This window comes from Hemicordylus capensis, chromosome 10, assembly GCF_027244095.1.
Source record: "Hemicordylus capensis ecotype Gifberg chromosome 10, rHemCap1.1.pri, whole genome shotgun sequence".
NCBI lineage: Eukaryota > Metazoa > Chordata > Lepidosauria > Squamata > Cordylidae > Hemicordylus > Hemicordylus capensis.
The window spans coordinates 3,788,110-3,812,955 of NC_069666.1; the positions used below are offsets into that span (position 1 = coordinate 3,788,110).

Consider the following 24,846-nt stretch of genomic DNA (forward strand, 5'->3'; position numbering starts at 1 on the left):
TTAGTCCGGTTTTGCATGTGTGTGTGAATAGCCTTGGTAAAGCAATCATTCATTCATTCGATTTCTATACTGCCCTTCCAAAAATGGCTCAGAGTGGTTTACACAGAGAAATAATAAATAAATACGATGGCTCCCTGTCCCCAAAGGGCTCACAATCTAGAAAGAAACACAAGATAGGCACCAGCAACAGTCACTGGAGGTCCTGTGCTTGGGGTGGAGAGGGCCAGTTACTCTCCCCCTGCTCAATAAAGAGAATCACCATATTAAAAAGGTGCCTCTTTGCCCAGTTAGCAGGGGTCGAGCAGAGGTTGTCAAACGTGGGTCCCCAGATGTTGTTGGACTAGAACTCCTATCAAGCTTTTGGTCTTTGGCCATGGTGGCTGGGAATCATGAGAGTCCTATTTCAGCATTATCCAGGGATTCAAGTTTGAGAATCTCCTCCTTAAAGGATGATCGTGTCCATGCGTTGGGAGTGGTACTAGATGAACCTGTGGTGCCTGCACTCTTTATTAACATCTCTGGTCCGGCAAGTTTTGAAGGACTTTTCTGTAGTGTTCCGCAAACATGTGAAGCATGTTCAACCCAAGATAACAATGGGACAAAAGAAACGACTTGATCTATCACAGGAAATCTCTCGGATGACTTCCACCGCCTTTAAAACTACTTTTTGTTTCTAGTCTGTGCTGCTAATATTACTAGGTTGTTACACTGCACAATTGTAACAAGCGCTCTAGAGAGAGCTTGCTTTTCCTACCATTTTAATCTTGAAAATATCTCTAAGAACTGGCCTCTCCACCTTCTCCCCTAACCCTTCCTGCCTCAGTGAAATGTCTTTGCTGGCTCTTCTGCCCTTCTTGAAGTGGGAGAAACCTGCTCCATCACATCTGTTGGGGGAAATGAATGCTCTCCAGTAAGAGCACAAAAGGAAAGTTGGTGCAGAAAGCTGAAGTCATCCGAGTCAGAGAGAAATGGAATGCCTCTTGATAATATGCAGACGGTCCTCTTGAAGTACGGTGACTTGGTGTAATTCACCTTTGGTGCATCTTTCAAGAAAGCTAGTATTATTTGCCTGTGCTAAGTGCAGCTTTACATGACTCTATATGTAGAAGAGACTGAAAGGAAGAGAGAGTGTCCTGGAGTAAGCGAGCTGTTCGTTTGCCCTGATTTTTGTTGGCTTTCCCGGATCTGCTTAGAGTCTGTCCTCGAGAGAAAATGATTGCAGATTGGGGCAAATCACATTTCCTGTTAACTGACCGTTTCAGGCAGCCCAGTTTATTATGACAAATGGTCCGAGGCTGAGTAATATGAACAGAGTCCCAAATCCTAGTATAGACGAGGGCCATGAGGACACTTAGCAAGTGTTTTATTACATCTGGAAAGGGGGTGTCGTCATCTCCCCCCATTGGGGGATATTTGGGACAAACTCCTCATTTTGTGTTGAAAAGGTGGTGAAGTCCAGCAAAACTGATGGGGGCTGAAGTTGTGAAGTTGCAATCAGTTCCTGCCCCTCACTCATTTTGGCAATTCACACAATCGGAAACTTGGTTGGGCAAGGGTCCTACCCAGGTTCGGGAGTTGTGTGTGTGCTCCCGATTTTCGGCCGGGTATGAGCAAACCACTAGGTCAGAGGGAGGGGGGGTGATCGTGTGAGAGAGGAGCTGGGGGAACAGCTTTTCCTCCTACCTTGTTAAAATGTTGTATATGAGAGTTGGGTAGGACAGTAGAGATCATTTTTCTCTGCCAATTTTAATTGCTCATCTTTTGACCTGGCATTGTTGGTTTGGCTGAGTTGTTGTAGGGTCCGAATGCTTGAGGCTTAATTTAAAGATACAAGTATAGACCTGCAAGAACATTTTGAAGCATCTCCCTGGTGTGCATGTGTTACATGAGCCTGTGCCTGAGCAGGGTGAGGGTTTTAGGCCCCTCCCACCTCCCTCCACCCCCAAGCAGACGGGGTTGTGACTGTCATGAAGGAGTATCCTTTGAGCTGGGAAATTTCCTGTTCTTTTTGTTCCTGCTCCATTAATTCCGCCCACCTGAATTTCTGTTACCTGCACTCTGAGCCCACAAACATTCCATCCCCTTGATTTACATGGGGGCAGTTCTGAATTTTTTTTTTTTTTTTACTCCCTTCCTTTTTTATCCCAGAAATTTTTGTCAAACTGATGTATCTGTGGGGTTACCCCAAATCTGCTGATACTTCCCTCTCACACACTGGTACTTCGGTTAGGTGCCCATAAAGATCATAACATTCCCAGCTCTTTCAGAAATACATAATACCATCTTTGGGAGCCATTGGCTGATGAGTGGCATATGTATTTTAAAAATATGATGACTGTTAGGCACATTGCAAGAATCCCGCTTTATTCACGGAGGTTCCATTCCCGCCTATTTTCACAGATGATAAAACCACAAATAGAGACCTTGACCCTATGGGGATTGGGGGTTAGGTTCCTAATCAATCTTACTGTGATTTCCAGCACATTGAAGTGTGCTGAAAATCACAATAATAAGCACAGTAACTTGCTCTTCAGCAAGGAGAGGAGAGCTGGTCTTGTGGTAGCAAGCATGACCTGTCCCCTTAGCTAAGCAGGGTCCGCCCTGGTTATATATGAAAGGGAGACTAGAAGTGTGAGCACTAGAAGATATTCCCCTTAGGGGATGGAGCCACTCTGGGAAGAGCATCTAGGTTCCAAGTTCCCTCCCTGGCAGCATCTCCAAGATAGGGTGGAGAGAGATTCCTGCTTGCAACCTTGGAGAAGCCGCTGCCAGTCTGTGAAGACAATACTGAGCTAGATAGACCAATGGTCTGACTCAGTATATGACAGCTTCCTATGTTCCTAATGCCCCCCTCCAATTCCCAAATCTCCCTGATTTTCTTTTTTCAGGGGGGAAGGGGCAGCATAGAGACACGAAATGGCTCCCCACTACAAAATGGCAGCAGGAAGTGACATTTGAAGTCATTTCCAGATACTCAGGGACTGCAGAGAGGTGAAAATAGCCCGATTTTCACCCCACGAATAAAGAAACTGGGTCCCTATGACCTGACCGTGGATACGCAAATCTGAGAATGGAGAACCCACAGATAACAAGGGTCTCTTGTTTGCATTGCCCAAAGGGTCACACCACATGTACCATAATGGTAATAAAAATAATAATAAACAATAAACAATAAACAACAACAACAACAATAATAATTATTATAATTAATACAAATAAATAACTTGCTGGCAATTGTTCCCTGTCCAGGACAGATCTTCCTTTCAGGTACTGAGCCTTGCGCTCCCAATCATAGATGGTACGGCAATTTTCAAATAAAGGAGCCTTTAATTCTGCTTTGGCTATTCTCCACCATTCCATTATGTCTAAATATTTTTATTGCAACATTAAAAAAAAAAATCTACCTATTTGAAAAATAACACTCAAGCGAACCTCGAGATCTTTTTATTTTACACTCCACTGTCAAGGAACTTGCGTTGAAAGCCATTTGGTTCCCCCCCCCCAGCTTTGTGTAACCTCTTTTCCTTTTCCCCCCTTTTAAAAGTGAGTGGAGTGATAATGCCGTATAGGATTTTTTGAATCTGATTCTTAAGATTGATTATGTGTGTGCTAATGTATTTTCTGCCCCCTAATGTTTTCGTAATGGCCCTAAAGGGAGAGAGACAGTCATTGAAACAAGCCACGGCAGCGCAACAATCTGAGTGTAGGATTCTCAGCCTTGACATTCCAACTGGTTCATTTGTCAGAGCAAGAACAAAGCTACTTACTGGCAGGGAAACTTGGCAATGAATTAAAGTAACATAAAAATAAAAGTTTAAAAAGCCACCCCAGAACTTCTTGCTTTCAGAGCAGCCAGGTTGCATTTGATAGATTTGTTGGGCAGAAGCTTTCTCTTCTAAGTTCCGATCTTACAAATGGGGCTCTTTTTAGCCCTTGAGGCTTAAAAAAAGACCAAAAAACAACCTGGCGTGTGGGGCAGGCAGAGGTAGCCAAAGGTACTGCATGGCCTGAGGCGGGTTGCCGTCTCTGCCCATGACCCTGGTGGGGACCAGCTCCCTTTCCCAAAACCAACTCTTGCAAGCTTTCAACGTGGTACAGAGGGCGGGGAGAGAGGAAGGCTCTCAGCATCCTCCTCTTCTCTCCTCCGGCTTCTTGCAAGCTTTGCTGAGTGTGTGAAGAGAGGTATTCCTTGCCAAGAGCCCAAGGGTCCGAGAGCTCCCGAAGAGCTGCTCTGATGGCAATCTGCTGGTACCCCAGTCATCTGATCCCTGGTGCTTTCTAGACTGTGGGAGGAAGTGGTGTAAAATTCCACGGCTTTCCCCCTAAGCTTTTGAAGCCCCCGTGGATTTTCACACCACTTCCTTCGGGAGAGAGCGAGAGGAGGGTGTGGATGACTGACGGCTTTCCCTCACCTCCTTCCTCCCAGTGAATTTGCCCACGGCCACCACCAGTCCCCTCTTCAAAAGTTGTGATATTTTCGAGGAGACAGGGAGAGAGCGGGAGCGAGTATGAGGAGAGGAAACAACCCCCCGCACCTGACCCGAGGCAAATTGAGGAGGGAATTGCAAAGCTGGGGAGTTGCGGTGAGGTGGCGGGGGAGAGGGAGAGGAGAAGGGTGCATTTGCACAAGGGCACCATCGGGACTCAGTGGGGGTAGGAGAGAAAAGAATGGGACGGAGCGAGGGGCGCGAGAGAGAAATACGCGCCACAAGGAGGGAGAGGGCATGTGGGGACACCGAGAGGCAGGGAATGTGGGGGGAAACGGAGCAAGGCTGTTAAAAAAACCAACAATTTTAAAAAGACAGCTATTTTCCCCCTCACAATTTAAGCCTGAAACATCAAGGTAAGACCCGATGTAGGCTGTGGCTTTGAGAACATTACCCTATGAACAATTTTTCCCCTCTCCTTTTTTTTAAAGGACTGCATGGATGTTGAGGATGATGAAGATGACGAAGACAAGGTAAGAGTATCTGAATGGGAAAAGGAGGTACAACTTTGAGTAGGACAGTGTACTCCCTCTGCTATCGGGAGTGTCAAGAGATCTGGGTAGAGATTCCTGTCCCACTTGTTCCCTTGGCTCTTGGCAAGGGCTTTATTTATTTTTATCTATTTATTTAGTTCAGGACTCTGCAATGCACTGGTGTTGCTTTATGCGTGAGCCAAGATCTAGGAGTTCAACGTCAGAGGGGTTCGACAAATCCAGGGCAGATTGGACTGTCAAAGGCTACTAGCCTGGATAGCTGTATATTTCAGTCAGGGCCAGAGGAGGCCTGGTGCCCTTCCTGCAAGGAAACACCAACGGGAAGGGGTGGCTGCACCCTTTCACCCCTTACGTGGCTTCCCTCATGTACCTGGTTGGCCACTGTATGAAGCAGGATGCTGGACTGGAGGGGCCTTGGGCCTGATCCAGCAGGGCACTTCTGATATTAAGAGGCCAATCAGGAAGTTTATGGCTGCCATCCTTACAACAGTCCTTCAAGACCTGCATTTCTAGGGCCGAGCAAATATCTCAGTTTTCCCAACTGATTTGCAGGTGGCGAAATGGCAGAGGCGTCAATTTATGTGTGGGGATGAAAGAGGCAAACGTACTAAGAATGGTGCTTCTTTCAGGGGATGTGGGCGGCCATCTTTTTTTAACCACGATGTCCCCTTGATATGATGCTACAGCGACACATTGAATCATAGTGGATTCAATGGGAGGAAACTTCTGGTTTGTTTTCTTTTTTCGAAGCTCTAGAATCTTTCTGTAGTCACTGTGACATAGGCAGTGGTAAAAGAAGGTAAATGAAGGGGCAGTTTGGGAGGATCTTTCATCTCCCCTTACTGCCCCATTTTGAGCTGAAAGTTTTGCTTGCATGAACTCTCAGCTCAGCCTTAACTGTTCTCCCCATGCTGGAAGAGAGTTGTCTAGTGAATGCCTTCCTTAATTGGACTTTGGATGGAAGACTCCCCAGCTTGTGTCTCAACTCATATATTCTAGATTCCAAAGCATTTGGTAATAGGGAAGGTTCAACATGATAGAACTTAGCTGTTAACTTTTCAAAAATGTCCATGTGTACCTTCCACTCCCTGTACAGAACAGTAATGGAGATGTCCTTGTCTTGCACTGAAATCCATGCCAGCCTTTGTTTTCCAAGATGGCAGTTTGGAAGAGTTCTGGGGAGGTCAGGACCTGTGAGGAACACTGGGATGTTACTTTTTAAGCATCATGTCACTGGAACTCGTAAAAACAAGCTTTTTATAAAATCCATTTACTGCCTTGATGCAACTGCTCCTAAAACTTGGAAAAGTTCTTGGCTGGGCTCTGACACCGAAGGTCATGGTTTCTATCAAATGTGTGTGTTCCATCAAAGTGAACAGAAAGCGGAGGGGAGAGAAAGCTTTCTTGGATTCTGTTGCATGTCAGACATAACAGACCGTGCTTCTGGGAATTGTAACACGCCCTCCGAGACTCACTGTTTACGACTTAGAAACACATAGACACTTAGTTCAAAAACAGAAGAACAGATTAACTCCCTTTCATTGGAATGATCAATCTTTAAAATGGCAGGGCGGAATTGCCCACGTTGCTCTCCACATACCAGCAGAGAAGAGTGGGGTGGAAGATAACCGTGGTTCATTCCCTGGGCATCTGCTTGCTGAATGCTTCGCCATAATGTCACCATTTTAAAGGCAGAGTTCAGCTTCCTGAATAAAATTGCAAGACATCAGAAGGCTTTTTGCTTCTGCACAGGCTGTGCCTTTTCTCTCACTGCTTTTACTTCCAGACATGCCAATAACAGATAAAACAGTAATGTTTTCCGGTAGCATTTCGCAGTATTCCCCCCACTACTCTTCCAGACATGCCAGTAGAACAGTGATGTTCACTGTGTTTCAAGTGGGGGCCACTTGGAGAAAAAAAAAATTCAATGTGAGAGCCATTTCCCACTGTGCTGACCTCTGCTCTGTACTGTGCCCTTTAAGAGAGACTGAGCCCTCTCTTAAGACCCCCAGGAGGAAAGCACTATGAAGGGCTACATTTCCCAGCACTCCTCAGGCCTTCCAAGATGGTGCAGGGGCTCAAGGGGGCTCCCATTCCCATCCCCCCACCCCTGGCAGCACTGGGCAAGGCCCAGCAGTGTGCATGTTATGAATCTTCATCTTCACATTGTGCCCGGGAGACTGTGCAGAGTATTCGGCCTTGGCTGAAGCTTCACACAGGCCCAAGAAACCATTAGTCAGGAAGGCCGTTGGGCCTTATAATGAAGAACATTGCAATAGAAGATAAAATAGTGATGTGTTCCAGTAGCATTTTGCAGTATCGCTTGCTATAAGAACGATAAAATATCATTTATCATATTTATATACAGGCAGACCTTGATATTCGCAGGGGTTCCGTCCCAGCTGCAGTCATGGAAATGGAACCTGCAAATATTGACGTTATGGGATTGTGGGGGTTAGGTTGCTGGCCGGCTAGAAATGGCTGAAAATCAGCCAATTTGGGGTGGGGAAACACGGGCGGGGGGAGCTCATTACCCTGCTTTGCTGCGCTCCCCAAGTCATTCTGTGTCCCAGAATGACCCCAAATCGGCCGAAGATCACCAATTCCCCCCCCCTTTTCACTTAAAGAGAGCCATTTTGTGGCTCCGACAAACAAAATGGTGGCTGGAAATGACCTCTATGGTCATTTATGGCCGCCCCGACCCGCAGATACGTGAGGTCAACATGTTTTACTCTCTCTCTTTTTTTCCTGCATATGCCAAGGTCAGGTGTCTTTTACCCGACTGTGGGCACGTTAATCCATGGATACTGAAATTCTCCTGTACCGCCTGATATGTATATCTCTAGGTGGTGTACGCAATTCAAAACTCAACAAATATAAAGCAGAGTGTAAAGAACTAAAACGATTTCACAGAATAAACACACAAGTTAATTATAATTAAAGCAGTTAAAGCCAACTTTCTACACGTTTTCCGATCCAATGCGGTGCAGTCCGTGGGGCGCTCCATCTCTAGCCCATTGCTAATCCCAAGCGTTGCAGCCTCCCTGGGCAATGGGCAGGCATCTTATTTTCCAAGTTCAAGCGGAGGTGAATTACTCGGACACAAAAGGATTTAAATTCTGAGTCGGTTCGACTTCTTAAAATTATTCAACTTTCTCCCCGACCTGCTTAATCTTCAGCCCGACCCGCTTTTGTAGTTTCTGCTGGAACAATTAATGGAGAGGAGGACCTTCCTTAGCTCGGGACACATGGGGGAGATTTAAAGTAGCACACTGATTGTATAATTAATTCTCTGTTGTAAATTTTGTTTTGATGGTTTTAATTCTTTCCCAGAGGCGGAGGGATACTTCTTATTCCACCCAGAGTGCCACAATCAGCTGAGAACTCAGTCAGGAAAGGGACCTTGAAGAAACAGAGGTCTCTCTGCTTAGCTCAGAAGGGGAGAAGAGATTGGGAAGACCACTTTGTCACATGAAGGCCAGGGGTTTTCTTAATTTCAGCAAAGACTTCTGAGCTGAGGTTTTTTCACTCCATGGCTATCCGTTCCCTTTCCCCCCTCCTGTTGATGCAGCAGGAGAGGAGGCATGCCTTCATCTCCTGCTTGTAGGCTTCCAGAAGCATCTGGTGGGCCATTGTGTGAAACAGTTTCAAATTGTTTTCAAGGGACAATACATTTTTTAGATGGTCTGTGTATATGTCACAGGAGGTATCATCTCTGAAGAGGTATCCCTCCTGAATGAGATTGGGGAAATGCTTAAAATGCTTGCCATCATTTGGACTAGAGAGGCCTTGGGCCTGATCTAGCAGGGCTGTTCTTATCTTCTTAATACATGCCAAGGCCAGGAATCTCAGAGCCATCTTAAGCCATAAGCCACTTTAGCATGGGTTCACAAGCATGCTGATGTCAGTAACGCACATGGAACTTAGATTTGACCGATTGTGTGAACCAGACCTTAACTGATGGAGAATGCTAGCTAATCAGATAAGACACTTTAAATATATATTTATATTTATATTTGGCATTTCCCCATTCTCATTCAGGAGGGATCCCTCTTCTGAGATGGTACCTGCTGTGACATATACATGCACCATATTAAAAATATGTGTTTTCTCTTGAAAACAATTTGTAATATGCAAATGTAGGCAGATTCACTCAGTTAACCAACTGATTTAAAACTTATTGGAGTGCTCACTAAGATTTCTTAGATGAGTAACTTCTACATTGTAGGCAGTAGATATTTGGTGTGACTTTCATCCGTCATCTGTGCCCTTACAAAGAAACTGATTGCACAATACGTTTATTAATATGCAATAGTATAGAATGATGATGGTTATTTATTTTATTATTTACATTTTATATCCCGCTCTTCCTCCAAGGAGCCCAGAGCGGTGTACTGCATACTTGAGTTTCTCCTCACAACAACCCTGTGAAGTAGGTTGGGCTGAGAGAGAAGTGACTGGCCCAGAGTCACCCAGCTAGTATCATGGCTGAATGGGGATTTTGAACTCAGGTCTCCTGGTCCTAGTCCAGCACTCTAACCACTACACTGCACTGACAATGATCCAATAGCAGTGCAATACACACACACACACACACACACACCCCTTTCCCCAGAACTTTCATCAGTCGCCTTTAAAAAGGTGGCAGTGATTGCATATTATTTTATTTTTCGTTACCTGGGAGATCTGTTGTCAGACAGAAAGATGAAATATAAGTGTTTCAGGTAAATAAATCCTGGATCTTTGCCTGCTCAGTGGATATCCCCCCTCGCCTCGCCTCGCCTCGCCCCACCCACTGCAAGAATACACAATTTAAGAGAATGCTTTCTCCGTTATGAGCCCACCCCCCGCCGATTGAGATGACCCGTGGAGGTCTGTTTGCAGTTGCCACTGGCTCTTCAGGTGGCTACTCAGGGCAGGCTGGCCATCTCCCTTGCCTCCCTGAGGCTTTGGAATGTGCTCCCTGCCGAAATAAGAGCCTCCCCATCTCTTACAGCTTTTAAAATGGTGCATTTATTCAGGTGCATTCCTTTCATTCCAGGCTTTTAATTCGACCTATAGAATTCATCATTATGTTTAAACTGTTTTGATGATCTGATTTTTATTTTAATCCGTGTTGTTTTATTGCACACCACCCAGAGATGTGAGTTTGGGGTTGTGTGTACATACATACATACAATAAATGAGCTGGCCATGCCTATTTAGGCTCTTATTGGGACATTGGCTAAGCCAGATAACTACCAGTTGAGTTTCACTTATTCGGTGGACTCCTTCCTTTCCTTCCTTTTTCCTTTCTTTCTTGAGTGTGCTTCATGTTATAAATGGAACACCGCTATCATCTCCTTGTGAGATATTGTACGTGTGTGTCTGTATAATCTGCCACATATATCATTCCCTATCTATAAAAAAAAAAATTCTATATGACTGTTAGGATGTCCTTCGGAATAAGCCAATTATTTTTGCTCTAACTCAGTCTCTCAGTCCTCGGCAGTTTGGATAGCTGCAACAGAAGACGTAATGTTGTGTTTGCTAAATTGTGTTAGCGCCACATTTCTGTAGCACAATCTGAAATGTGTAAACAAAGCCAGCAGGATGCAGATCCGGCTGCCAGATGATCCCCTTCACAGTTCCCGGTTTCAAGAACAGGCTTGCCCCTGGAAGGAGGTCTGTGTCTGAAAATTGCATGGCTGCAAAAGAAACTGTCAGCTTGGCTCGACGGAACCAAGCAAGATGTTGGAGAGCACCAGTAGCTTTCTTGACTGAGTCGCTACAGCTCACCTGCCTCTGGGTGGCATGCCCTACAGATGGGGGTGTTTACTGCCAGTCACAGAGGTGAGAGGGCTGCCTGTTTATTTATTGTATTGATAGGCAGAGTTCTATACCACTGTCTGTAAATCTGCACACACACACCCCCACACAAGTGGTTTATATCCATTAAAATGTGTGGGGCTGCCTTTACAGGTAGTCCAGAAACTACCTTTAGTGCCGAACGTGGCAGCCAGACTGGTCTCTGGGATAAACCGAAGAAACCAGATGACACTGATTTTAAAAGAACTGCACCAGTGGAGTGGTGTGCTGGTGAACACATGTTCCCAAACCTGCCTTTGCTGGAATAATGCCGGGGCATTTGCAGGGGAGAATTGGTGGGCAGGAGGATTAAGGGCCTCCTTTCGCCTGTTGTTCTGCTGTTGGAGGGCAGGGAGTGATTCCAGAGTTGCCAGAACCTAAGGGGTATACTCGTGGGTCAAATGGGCCGTAAGCCAGAATTTGGCTTTTTTAAAGCCAAATCCAGCCTCCTAGATTCACACTTGGCTTCAGGCTGCGGGGTAAATGTTGAGCGAAGCCACTTCGAATCACACTCACGTCATGGAGGGAAGCAGCCCCTCCCCTCTGCTCTCGGGTTTTGTTTTTGGTGCAAGCTCACATCACATGCCTCCGTGTTTTCCTTCTAGTCGATTGTTGAGGGGGGAGATTTATAAAGCCTATATCTGCATTCCTAAAGAGGGTTCCTTCTCATCATGTTCATGATTCTACATCAGTGCTTCTCCCTATTGGCTCTGGCGTTTTCAGAAAAACTTGCTTAAAGCCAGCATTTAAAAAACCCGGAAATACATTGAGATAAGCTAGAATTCGGAAGACCAAGCCCGGTTTGTGTGTGGAGTGGTGCCCAGGATCTCAAATGGACTTGGGGTTACATTTTGGCTGGTGTGTGGATGCACACACTCTCTTCCAGAGGATATTTGGGGTAACAGCCCTGTCTATAAAGCCTCCAGGTGCAAGGTCTGAGAAGGCCCTTGGCAGAGGCACACACACACACACCCCGTTGGGTCCCCTCCTGGCTGGATGTTTTAAAAAACCTTTTTCTTTCTTTCCAATGATAAGTAATGCAGTGAAAATTCATATAGGACCAATTTTTTTAAAAAGAGGAAAAAGTAACACACACACGATAATCCCTCCCTCCTGATCTTCATATTTCAAATAAACTAATTTATCTCAATACCAAAAGGAAATGGAGCAAACCAAAAAGGTTTTAAAAAATCCACTTTCTCTTAAAAATATAACTTTCAAAAAGCCATACAATTAAAATATAATAGTTGTATTTTTTTTAAGATATACACTTTTTAATAGGGATTTTATTAAAGTCCACATGATTAAAATTTGACCAGACTGCAAAAAAATCCTCCTCTTTCCCATCCCCTTCCCCCGAAAAATTTCAAAGTTATTGTTTTTTAAGGGCACTTTTCAGCCACCACTGCATAGCACTGAAGCAGATGTGTAACATTGAAACATTTGCTATTTTCATCCGTTTTATTTTATCTGCGCATTAAAAGAGCTCTTGGAGAAGGAAAGGACTCGTAATCTGTTGGATAATGGTCTGCTCCTCCCCACGGTGTCGGGTGGCAGGCGGGCTTTTTGCCTCGACCTTTGAAAAGGCCCGCGGCATGTTTAGCCCAGCCATTGGCTCGAGGGCCATCTGGGGGCGGGGCTTAGGCGACCGATGCTGCTCCGAGCCCGCCCCCAACTCAGTCCTCTCTCGGGAAGCAACCCCCCCTCCCATCCCTGGCTATAGTGTGTTGGTTGCCCCTTTTGCGGGAGTGGGTAGGAATGTTTTGACCCTTGATGGATTGGCTTTGTTCGGGGGCCTTCTTTTGCCTACTGCACACTATATGCCCTCATTGGTTAGTTAGGTTGGTTCCCTTGGTCATGATGGCAGGTACAGTGCGGTTTCTTGGGAAACTGAGTTCTGGTGAGCACCTTTCAGGCACGCGTTTGGCGTAAGGAGGAGTCTTTGCCAGTCCCTAGAGGCTTTCCGGCTCAGAGGACGCTGGTTGACGGCTTACTTCAACCTACTCAAGGAATCAACACCCTCTAAGGCTTTCCAGTTTGGGGATGGTGAATCCGAAGGCAGGTACTTGCACATTAGGTGGGCCTGATGCTGCCAGGAGCAGAGGTGTCTCGTCCTAGGTGTTGTCCTGGCTGGCTTGCGTGTAAGCAGTGAGTCTTAGGGACCGCACTGTTGCAGGTGGAACACCAATCCTCTCTCGCCTTGTTATTTGCAATTAACAAAGTTGCGGCCCTATGTTTTGCACCACAATTATGTCTCTTGACTTTATTCGCCATTCTACTGTCTTATTAAAAAGAAACCCAAACCCAAACCTGATTCAAACGGTACCACAAGCTCCTAGCAAAAACAAAGAGTAGATTTTGTGGTCAAAAACTGGTCTTGCAGTATAAATATAAAGCTGTAGAGGGGAAAAAAAATCTTGCTTTTCAAGCTATAGCCAGGATCATGTGGACAACTCGGCTTCTCGACTGTGCGGTGGTGCACGTTGTTGCCAAGAATCTTAAGGGAGATGATAACCTCTCTGGCAACCCTTATTGTCTAAGCAATATTTTTCTAGTTTTAGGAAATACGAATTTATCTGTTCTGTTTTCTTCTCCCCCCTCCTCTTTCCTTGATCCTTCCAGGAATCAGAGAAAAAGGGCTTAATAGAAAGAATCCACATGGTCCAGGATATTGTTATAACGGTCCAAAATCTCTTGGAAGAAATCGCATCTTTTGCAGAGAGGATAAAAAAGTAAGTGAAAGGTTTTCTTGTGCACAGGCTATGGAAACTGCCTGAATACTGGGCTAATGGAAACAGTAGGCTGAAGATTTAACTGGGCATCATTGGAGCCACACATAAAACTGCTCATAGGTCATTTTTGCAGCTCGGTTTTCAGTTGTCTCTCTTATATTTAACCAGGGGAGAGCAACTGGCCCTATCCAGCCCCAGCACAACATCCCTCCAGTGGCTGCTGCTGGTATCTGCCTTATGTTTCTTTTTAGAGTGTGAGCCCTTTGGGGACAGGGAGCCATCTTATTTATGTATTTATTTTTCTATGTAACCACTTTGAGAAGTTTTTTTTTGAAGAGTGGTATATAAATATTCATAGTAGGAGAGTAGTAGTCATTCTTTGGTCTGTCTCAGAAATATAGGAATCTGCCTTTATACTGAGTCCGTTTAAGGCAGTATTGTCCATCTAGCTCAGGATTGTCTACCCAGACTGGCAGCGGCTTCTCCAAGGTTGCAGGCAGGAGTCTCTCTCAGTCCTATCTGGAGATGCTGCCAGGGAGGGAACTTGGAACCTTCTGCATGCAAGCAGGCATGTGCTCCTCCCAGAGTGGCCCCATCCCCTAAGGGGGATCTCCTACAATGCTCACACATGGGGTCTCCCATTCAAATACAAACCAGGGCAGACTTTGCTTAGCAAAAAGGACACGCCATGCTTGCTACCAGAAAACCAGCTCCCCTCCCAAAGGCCATTATGGCTGGGGTTTGTGGGAGTTGAAGTCCCACAACATAGGAAGCTGTTGTATACTGAGTCAGACCATTGGTTTGTCTAGCTCAGTATTGTCTTCACAGACTGGCAGCAGCTTCTCCAAGGCTCCATCTGGGGAGCTGAGCTTGAGCCTCTGGCTTATTCCCCGCTGGTCATTCAAGGGGCTCAGAGTGGCTTCCATGTGGTCCCCACCTCGTCTGTCATTCCTGCAGTGAGCACCTGCAGTCCTGCTCAGCTGCAGCAGTAGCCTGTCTATCGTGGCTCCAGACTGTTCTGTGGCCTGGCTTTTTTCCCCCAGCGAGAAGACTAGCGATCTTCTGTTTCTCTAGCATGCCGGCGTAACTGTGTGACCCTCCTTTTAAAAATAAAAAAAAGTACACAAATTGCAACTTGTCAACAGTTCCGCTCTTTAAAAGGACAGCCGTGTGGGGTCTAAAAATACGACAAATCCATGTGTTGTGATTCTGCAACGTCTGTCCCAGCTGTGCGGGAAATGGCCCGGTAATGTCTTTTAGCCCGTGAACGGAGCTCTGTTCCTTCTGCAGCTGGGTGGCAGGAAAGCTTGGAACGCCGGGCGACGCTCAATTCTGGCATTCACTCGGATGACAATGATCCCTAAGAACCCAAGAGGGCATGACTATGGCCGCTCTGCCTAATCCCCCAGGAATCCCATTGTAACCCGACAGTGATGTTGCTATCAACAAGCGGGGTGGGGAAGCTTCCCCCGAAATGGTTTTAACAAGGGACCCGACAGTTTGGACAAGCACTTCCATCTGTGTAACCCTTGGTATCAAAAGGACTTATTACATTTTTGAATAGCACAGATCTCTGCTGGGGTGATGGCTTTAAAAATAGTTTCCATGTGTTCCTGGGCCAGCTCTTACCGCTGCTTTAATTCAGATGGTAAGGTCTTCATGGAAGCTGAGGAAAGCATTATTTCTTCTCATCATTTTTCATTCATTCATCAGTTAAGACAATGTGTTCTTTATAACCCGGTCTGGACCTCTTCAGTTCATCCCCTCCTTTCTTCTGCCCCAGTATCAGGCTTGGGGGACCTTGAGAGGGCAGTTCTGGGTGACATCCTTGAGACAACCAGAACTGAAAAGTGTCAGACCGAGAGATGGGTCTGGCTCTGTCCATGGCATATAATCTCACCTGGAGTCCAGGGACGCGGAGGAAACCATCTGAGAAAATGTGCCACTGTTTCTTCTTGGGATGAATTCTGGAATTCATTTTCAAACGGAGAAATTATCCAGGCCATTGGGTTACTAGTGTTCCAAGTCCATTTCCGGGTCCAATTCAAAGTGCTGCTTTAAAACCCTAAATGGCTTGGGACCAGGTTACCCGAGAGTGCGCCTTGCCCCATGTGACCCAACTCAGACCTTAAGATCTTCGGTAGCCCTGCTCCGAGCATCACTGCCATACAAGGTGACGCAGGGGGCTACTAGGAAGAGGGCCTTTTCGGTGGTGGCACCCCATCTATAGAATAGCCTCCCCAGTGAGGTTAGAATAGCCTCCCCAGTGAGGTTCACCTTGTGTAGCCACTCTCTTCTTTTAGATGCCAGGTGAAGATCTTTGTGTTCACTCAGGCCTCTTAAAATTTGTTTGTTTTTTAAAAGGTTTTTAAAATGTTTTGTATTGTATTTGGATTTTCTATTGTAATTTGATCTGTTTTATGTGTATTTCTATTGGATTTTTTTTACTTTTGTGAGCCACCCAGAGAACAATTGGTTAACAAAGTTTAGTTTCTAATAAAATGAATCTGATAAATAAAGGTTATTATTGTTAGTGTGTGCTATGATCAAGACAAACACTAAAGAATTCTCGCTTCTTCTTTTTTATCCCCCATTGGTCCACAGTACATTGAACTGGACCGTTCCTTTCCTCTCTGGCCTGGCCTGCTTAGTTCTTGCAGTGGCAACAGTGATTCTGTATTACATTCCCCTACGGTACATCATTCTAATCTGGGGTAAGTTGCTCCTTTGCGTGTTTTGTCCCTGGATTTTTCAGTGATGGGTTTCCGTTGGTGGCACTAAGGCCCCAGAGTCAGTCATTGAACTGCATTGTCACCCACTCCCTCAATTTAGAAAGATACTTTTGGAGCGCCTTTCAATCTGTTTTGGATTTCACTACCTTAAATAGTTTAGTATCATCTGCAAATCCGGCCACTTCGTTGCTTCCAGACTGTTTTATTGGGGAAATGTGGGGCAGACGTTTTATAAATACACTTGCCCACCAGTGTTTCCTCTAACAGGGATTCCCAGATCTTGTTGACCACAACTCCCATAATCCCCAAGCAAAAGCCATTGCAGCTGGGGATTCTGGGAGTTGTAGTCAAGAACATCTGGGAATCCCTGTGAGAGGGGACACTATGGCCCACTCACATTCAGCATTGCATGCTGATACACTCAGGTCCAATCCTTGCTTTCTCTAGTTAGATCTCATCTAGCATCGGGCAAGACATTCATCTGACACCATGGAAAGCTGCTGCCAGTTGGAGTAGGTAGTTCTGGGCTAGAAGTACTATTGGGTACTCTGTTCCTGAGAGATTTCATAGGAAGCTGCCATATACTGAGTCAGACCATCGGTCCATCTAGCTCAGTACTGTCAACCCTTCTCCAAAGGCTGCAGGCAGGAATCTCTCTCAGCCCTGTCTTGGAGATGCCAGGGAAGGAACCTGGAACCTTCTTCTCTTCCCAGAGCAGCTCCATCCCCTGAGGGGCATATCTTCCAGTGCTCACACTTCTAGCCTCCCTTCTTAGCTAAGGGGACAAGTCATGCTTGCTACCACAAGACCCGCTCTCCTCATTCACATCAAATGCACACCTTCTATATACCAGTGCTCTTCCCATCTCCTAAGGGGAGTATCTTGCAGTGCTCACACTTCTAGTCTCCCATTCATATGCAACCAGGGTGGACCCTGCTTAGCAAAGGGAACAATTCATGCTCGCTACTGCAAGACCAGTTCTCCTCCCCTACTCACCCACTCCCAACAAATTTCAGTACTCTTAACTGACACTTTTTGACTTTCTTTGAAACGCCTGCAGGATTGCCTGAGCAGGGACACTCAAGCTCCCCTCGAATTTATAAGGTCAAGTGGATCCTTATTGGTCCCTTGAGTCACCTGACTTCTGCTGTGTTGCCAGCTGCAGTACCGCCACTTTGCCATCTGCTGTGGTGGCGCTGAAGCACAAGAAAAAGCCAGCCAGCCACTTCCTTCTCTGGCAAGGTGGCATAGAAAGAGTAGTTCCAGAGTCCCTCTCCGTGGTGGGAGACCCCTGGTGCGTTTTGTGAGTTCTCACTAAAAGTCTATGGGTTCCACATTCTGAGGGTGCCTTTTTTGCACCCTGTGTTTTACCCTTGGCTACAGGTGTGCAAGCGGGTGTGTGTGCGCACACACTCACTCTCACACCCAGGTGAAGGACACCAATGTGGAAATCACTGTGTTCCCCTTTAAGCGTGCACAGAAGCAGGGACCTTCTGAACCAGCAGACTCTGTTTGTCTCATTTTGCGTTGGCTTCTTTGTTCCCAAGAACACACAAAGCCCTCCTTAGCTGTGTGCAGTGCCCCTGCTCGTTTCTCTGCTGCCGTTGAATAATGGGATTTTTCATTGCTGAGGCAAGCAGAGAGAGGCTCTGTAATAAACCTCCCACCACTTCCTTCAAGGAAAGATGCCTGTGAGTGATTCCACATGACAGCAACATGGGTCCAGCTTGTCCGTGTTTTCGCACTAATTTTTCCTTGTAAACCTCCCTCCCCCTCCTTCCTGCCTGAACAAGTAAGGCATTCATATGCTCTCGGGTGGGTGGGTGGGTGGGTGTGTTCCTCCCCCCCCTTCTCTTTTTGATAATTTTGTTGTTGTTGTTGTCCCCCCCCCCACTTCCCCAGGCATAAATAAATTTACTAAGAAGCTTAGGAACCCCTATGCCATTGACAATAACGAGTTGCTGGATTTCCTCTCCAGGGTGCCTTCTGATGTCCAAAGGGTAAGTAACAGGTTCTTCACCACCACTGCTCTGCTTTCTTCTGACTTTTATACACAGGAAGCTCCCAAATACCGAGTCACACTCTGCTCTGTCTAGCTCAGTGTTGCCTGCTCGGGCTGGCAGGAAGCTTGTTCACATGACCATAAACTGGGTAGGAGGAAGTGATGTGGGGGCCTCACGTCAGGCAGGATGGGACCATCCTACCCAGGACCTGTGCCCAGGACCTGCTGCTTAAGAAGGTAGGATGAAAAGCCATCCCACCCAGTGTGAGGCTCCCACACGATCACTTCCCCCTCCTCCTTCCTAGGTTTTTACTCTCATGTGATAAAAACAAACAAACTTGAGAGTACGCGCTTGTCCTACTTGACTGATGCTCTTGAGAACCAGACTTGAGAACCAGACTGTTGTTTGAAATCTCCAGGATTTCAAACAGAGAAGGTTCTTTCCCAACTGGACGTGGAGGTGCTGGGGGTCGAACCTGGGACCAGGTTTCCCCAGTGTGCCTCTCAGATTGACAGGAGACAGTTGGTCAAGAGTAGGAACATAGGAAGCTGCCTTCTACCGAGCCAGACCCTTAGTCCATCTAGCTCAGTATTGTCTATGTTGACTGGCAGCGGCTTCTCCAAGGTTGCAGGCAGGAGTCTCTCTCAGCCCTATCTTGGAGATGCTGCCAGGGAGGGAACTTGGGACCTTCTTCACATAAGCATGCAGGTAGTCTTCCCAGAATGGCCCCATCCCCTAAGGGGAATGAATACCTTGCAGTGCTCACACATGTAGTCTCCCATTCAGATGCAAACCAGGCTTAGCAAATGGGACAATTCATGCTTGCTACCAGTGTTCTCTCTAATTTTTTCCATCTGTGTGTAGAATGAATTTTGTTCTGAGTGGCAGTATCAAGACAGTATGTGTGCATGTTTGTTGAGAACGCGGCCTTCCTGATTCAACCTGATCTAAAATTAACTGAGAGGACATTAAAAAAAACATCTGAGCATGTGCACGTGTGCACACCCTAGAGGGAACACCACAAGATTGCTACCACAAGACCAGCTCTCTTGCCTGACCCAAAGCACAGAGGTCAGGGTACAGGGTTGGTGGCCACATTCTGCTTGAAGCTGGGGCTAGTCAGAGCAATCCTGCTTCCCTCCACATGCTGACTGATCCCGCTGAGCAGAATGTGAGGAGACGACTGTGGAAGGTGGGTCCTCTGGACCTTGGAGGAGGAGGTAGCCAAAGGAGCATCTTTCAGTTTATTTGGAAGTTGGCATGTGGTGTGTGAGTTCTCTCTTTCTCACACATGATTGAGAAAATAAAACAACCCAAATGCAACCATGGGAGAAATACAGGATTTCTTTCCTCATACTGAGATTTCCTTTTCTCAAAAGAAAAGAAAACTCCCTGGCGCATAAACTCCCCTCATTTCTTGCTATTTGGCGAATAGCTCTTGACTCCCGATCGCACTGTAATTAGGAAGACACAGAGAACAGCATCTCGGCGGGCTGAATCCTGTTTTTATTTTTGTTTAGCTCTTTCCAATCTATAAAGTCATTAAGCTTAAGGGCCTCTCCCCCCGCCACCCTCCACTTTCTGCCAAAGCTCTTTTCTTCTAGAGGATGCAGGATTTGCAATGGCAGTATACATTAATATTTATATTCAAAGATAAGCTGCTTTTCGCTTTAAGGTTTGCATTTCTGAAAATTTCACTGAATGGTTTCTCTTACCTTTGGTGACCTTTCAAGAAGTCTATCCTAAAGGTGGGGGGTGCAATGGAGAGAGAGAGAGAGAGATGGGTGTATCATTTAAAGGAAGTTTTTTGCAGCAAGTGCTAAAAAAAGAGGAAATGATTGTGAACCCTTCGGGGATAGAGTTCCATCTTATTTGTTTGTTATTTTTCTGTGTAAACTGCCCTGAGCCATTTTTGGAAGGGCAGTATAGAAATTGAATGAATGAATGAAATGTGAGTGAGTTTAGACTGGAAAAAACCCAGGTTCATCCCCACTACCTTGGTGCCCTTTCATGCATGATTTTTATCTGCTGTTGACACTAACCGTGGTTAGCTTCCATCCAGAGTTTGCAAATATAATTGGGATCATCTTCACATCTGGTTTCAGCTCATCTTGGTTAGTAAAATGACTGATGCAGTTATAAAGCTTGGTTCGGAAAATGAAAGTGGATGCATTTGCCCCGGGGGCAGGGAGTGGGGGTGACGGGGGAGGAGTCTGCATTCCTAAAGGGTGCTCCTTGATCTATGATCCAGGATTTTTAAAAAAATCAGGTGTGATATATCAGTACCAGGCCTGAGTTTGTGAAGGTAATGTCAGCATCTCCAAATGGAGGGAAAGATAGAATCTGATGTGGACCACCCATTCCTCTCCATCAACACATGCAAAATAAATTCTCAATAGTCTGTTCTATGAATGTTGCGCCATTCTCATCCTTCTGACCTGCTTTCCGAGCTTTTGATGTGCATGCAGTTCTTTTGCTGGAGATTTGCTGGCCTGTATGAGCTGGATTTAGCCCTTTTCCCCAAAGGTAAAAGAGATAGGAAGAAAAGCCCAGAGGAGTGGATAGGGATGTGAGAATGTGCAGAAGCATCCCAGATTGCTAGTGGGCCATTGTCAGTTTGTCAAAGAGTTTGTCACATGACCTTGGAGGTTGTCATTCTAATGTCTGGCCTGGTTTCATGTGTTTAACAATCCTGCTACAAACGAAGCTTGTGCATTCAGACACCAAGTGAAAACTGTGCTATTTGAGCAAGTGGCGCAGCGGGAAAATGCTTGACTAACATGCAGAAGGTTGCTGGTTCGAATCCCCACTGGTATGTTTCCCAGACTATGGGAAGCACCTCTATCGAGCAGCAGCAATATAGGAAGGTGCTGAAAGGCATCATCTCATACTGCGCGGGAAATGGCAATGGTAAACCCCTCCTGTATTCTTTCAAAGAAAACCACATGGCTCTGTTGTCACCAGGAATTGACACCAACTCAATGGCATACTTTACCTTTATTTGAGCACGCCTTTTAGGATGCTGCTTATTTGATATTTCTTATGACTCCAATAACATTTCAGTACTGTTGTGCTGCTTGCTTCGATTTTGGGGACCGGGGTGGGGGGGACGTGTCGTCCACAGCACTTTGAGTGCCCACTCTAGCTGAAAGATGTGGGCCTGAAGATTAAACAAATATCTAGGAACATAGGGAAACATAGGAAGCTGCCATATCCTGAGTCAGACCATTGGTCTATCTAGCTCAGTATTGTCTTCACAGACTGGCAGAGGCTTCTCCAAGGCTGCAGGCAGGAATCTCTCTCCACCCTATCTTGGAGATGCTACCAGGGATGGAACTTGGAACCTAGATGCTCATCCCAGAGCAGCTCCATCCCCTGAGGGGAATCTCTTACAGTGCTCACACATCAAGTCTCCCGTTCAGATGCAACCAGAGCGGACCCTGCTTAGCTAAGGGGACGAGTCATGCTTGCTCCCACCAGACCAGGCCCCATTTCTCTATCACATAAAAAAGGGCCCCATTCCCCGATCAAACCCCAAGAAAGAGAGCTTAAATAATAAAAATGGAATTGGGCCTTTCCTTCCACATGCCAAAGTCAGGTGGAAGATTTTCCTCCCCCCCCTCCCTTACCCCACCCCTTCCCTGGTGCATCTCATTAGGAGAAAAAAAAAATCTGGTTTTAATATTTTGGTTTTCAAGAAATGATGCATGGCTTCTCAAATCCTTCCTGCAATTAATCCCCCATGTTTCTGTGCTTAGAAAATGATTCATTACTTTTGAACCTTCCTTCGTTTTCCCTCCTCTGGTCCTTGGGGAGCCATTAACGCACCGCAGAGGGAGCTTGGGTTACCTTGTTCCAAAAGTGACGTCTGTTTGTTTTTACAGGTGCAGCACACCGAATTGAAACCATCCAGCGGCTCGACTCCCATTAGGAAGAAGCGGAGCACTCAGTAGGATCTGGGGCTTGGAATGTGGCATCCCTACGCCACCTTTGGATTAGATCAGTGCTGTGGTCACTGCCTCGCGTCCCGGATGTTTCGTCTGGAAGACATACATGGATTTTTTTTTCCTTTTAAAAATTAATATGAAACCTATCCTGTGTGCCTGGCTGACTCCTTCCCCCACTCCAAAGCACATCAGTTTTGCTCTTGCAAGAACAGAGCTGGAACCCGGAGCCAGAAGAGCTTTCAGCTTGCATTTGGCCTGCAGCAGACCATATGGGGGATCGCCTCTTGTTTGGAGAGGGGACCAACTAGGTTTGCGTTACACAGCAGATCACCAAAGCTGACGTGAGACATCCTGAACTTGCTTGCTTTCTACATATCCGGCAGATCTGCCTCGAGATATAAAGGGTGATCCTTTGTCCAAATCACCAGGCGTAGATGGTTTTAAGCCCTGGATTAAGTAGCGTTTTAATACCTGTCTTCTACTTAAAGGCATACAATTTTGTGATGTGATATAATTACAGGAGGTGGTGAATATGCTCGTCTTTTCTCAATCTTTTCTATTTCACCAAGCAGTTGTGGTGGACATATTCTTTACCTGCAGCTGAGAACTGCTCGATGTCCGAGTCACTGCCCTCAGAGGAGTCTATTGCTGGCAATAGGCACCCCCCTCGCTGCTAATCAAGAGGAAAATGAGAACTGAAATTCCCCACTGACCCCATGGATGTTAGATTTCCAATTTGCCTTCTGAAATTCCGTCTTCTCGGACTCTTCATTGAGGATGCCAACACTACATATGCAAAACACTTTGTATCGCTGCCTTAGATGTGAAACGTTGAAAGGACATGTTAAAATGACATGCTGCTTGTGATGCTTAAATCGGCAATTGCAATGTTGGAGGAGAGCTGATGGGGAGGAGAGCTGGTCATGCAGCAGCAAGCATGAAGGGTCCCCTTTGCTAAGCAGGGTCTGCCCTAGTTTGCATTTGGATGGGTGATTACATGTGAGCCCTGCAAGATATTCCCCTTAGGGGATGGGGCCGATCTCTGTGGAAAAGCATCTGCTTGCATGATGGTTCACTCCTTGGCAGGATCTCCAGGTAGGGCTGGCGAAGGCTCCTTGGAGTCACTGCCAGTCAGTGTAGACAATACTGTGCTAGATGGACCAAGGGTCTGACTCGGTATGAAGCAGCATCCTTTGTCCCTGTGATTCAATTCGCAGACATTCCATCTTACGAGGAAAGGGAAGGGGCGCAGCTCTTAAAACATAAATTCCAACTCTGGCGATGGATAACGGAAAAGTCACCCATCCTTTTGCTTGTGAACTTCCCAATGGTCTCTGGTTGGGAGACGCTAGAAGTGGATTCTCGGACTGCCTGAAATAGGCAACGCCTTACATAGAAGCATCAGTTAAAGTGGCATGATTTGGAAGTGATGACTGGTTATATAGGAAGCTGCCTTCTGCCGAGTCAGAGCCTTGGTCCACCTAGCTCAGTATTGTCCACACTGACTGGCAGCAGCTCTCCCAAGGTTAGAGGCAGGAGTCTATCCCTGCCCAGCCCTACCTGGAGATGCTGCCAGGGAGTGAACCTGGGACCTTCTGCACACAGAGCTGATGTTCTACCACTGAGCGATGGCCTCATCCCCAAGGACATAGGAAGCTGCTACCTACTGAGTCAGAACTTTGGTCTATCTGCCTCTGCACTGACTGGCAGCAGATTCCCAAGGTTTCAGGCAGGAGTCTTTCCCAGTCTACTGAGCTGCAGCCCCATCCTCTAAATGGATATCTTCTAGAAGACAGCACTTCTATGTCGTCACCCATCCAAATGCAATGCAAAAGGGACCCTGGGACTGTTCAGGCTGGTTAGCACGGGCTCAGCTCTCCTCCGTGCAAGGCATTCTTCGGTTCTTAAGTTCCTATGAAACAGCGCAAGGAAGCAAGTGGAGGAACATCCCACTCAGAGAGCACGAGAGAGAATATCAGGACAGCTCTGGGGACCAGACCATCAACGCCTTCCATAGAAGCATCAGTTAAAGTGGCATGATTTGGAAGTGATGCATTGGAGGATCTCGATGCATTAACCCCACAGCTCCCACATGCATGTCCGAGAGCAGGTTTTTCTCCAGTGGGTGACACATCTGGGAGATGAGACCCCCCACCCAGATCCTGCTAGATCTGTGCATGCATGGCGGGAAAAGCCCACCATGGGAACCTCGTAGCTGGCAACTTGCTGTCAAATCCACTTGCTTTCCGTTGGACAAATTAAGAGAACATTTTAAGCAGCTTTCTAGAACGACTCGTAGATTTGGTTTTATGGGAGATTGTAATTTTATAAAGATGTTTTTGAAGATGCAATAAAGATTACTTGGAACATATTTTATTTTAAAGGAAAGCCTAATCTTCCGTGTTTATCTGTCTTCCCCCTCCCCACACCGCAAAGCTATATCTGTGTTTATATATACAACATGTTCTGAAATCCAGGCATAGGAACATAGGAAGCTGCCATATACTGAGTCAGACCCTTGGTCTATCTCGTTCAGTACTGTCTACACAGCATGGGGATATTAATGAACATTCCAACTTCTCCAGCACCGCAACTGTTGGATGT

The 24,846-nt window shown here is 46.3% G+C and overlaps 1 protein-coding gene across 6 annotated transcripts in view; it reads left to right on the plus strand.

Moving 5' to 3' along the window:
• Positions 1 to 24,630, plus strand: part of MCTP2 (multiple C2 and transmembrane domain containing 2) — a 97,120-nt gene extending 72,490 nt beyond the window's left edge. For 5 of the 6 annotated variants that reach the window (XM_053271681.1, XM_053271683.1, XM_053271682.1 and 2 more), the window contains 5 exons: positions 4,919 to 4,960; positions 13,451 to 13,560; positions 16,165 to 16,274; positions 18,195 to 18,292; positions 22,180 to 24,630. In XM_053271681.1, the coding sequence (XP_053127656.1) occupies positions 4,919 to 4,960; positions 13,451 to 13,560; positions 16,165 to 16,274; positions 18,195 to 18,292; positions 22,180 to 22,248 (429 nt within the window). In that variant the 3' untranslated portion in view covers positions 22,249 to 24,630. Of the gene's footprint in view, positions 1 to 4,918; positions 4,961 to 6,077; positions 6,264 to 13,450; positions 13,561 to 16,164; positions 16,275 to 18,194; positions 18,293 to 22,179 lie in introns of those variants that run through there. The other variant, XM_053271686.1, reaches the window with a different exon arrangement.
• Positions 24,631 to 24,846: the final 216 nt, after the last annotated feature.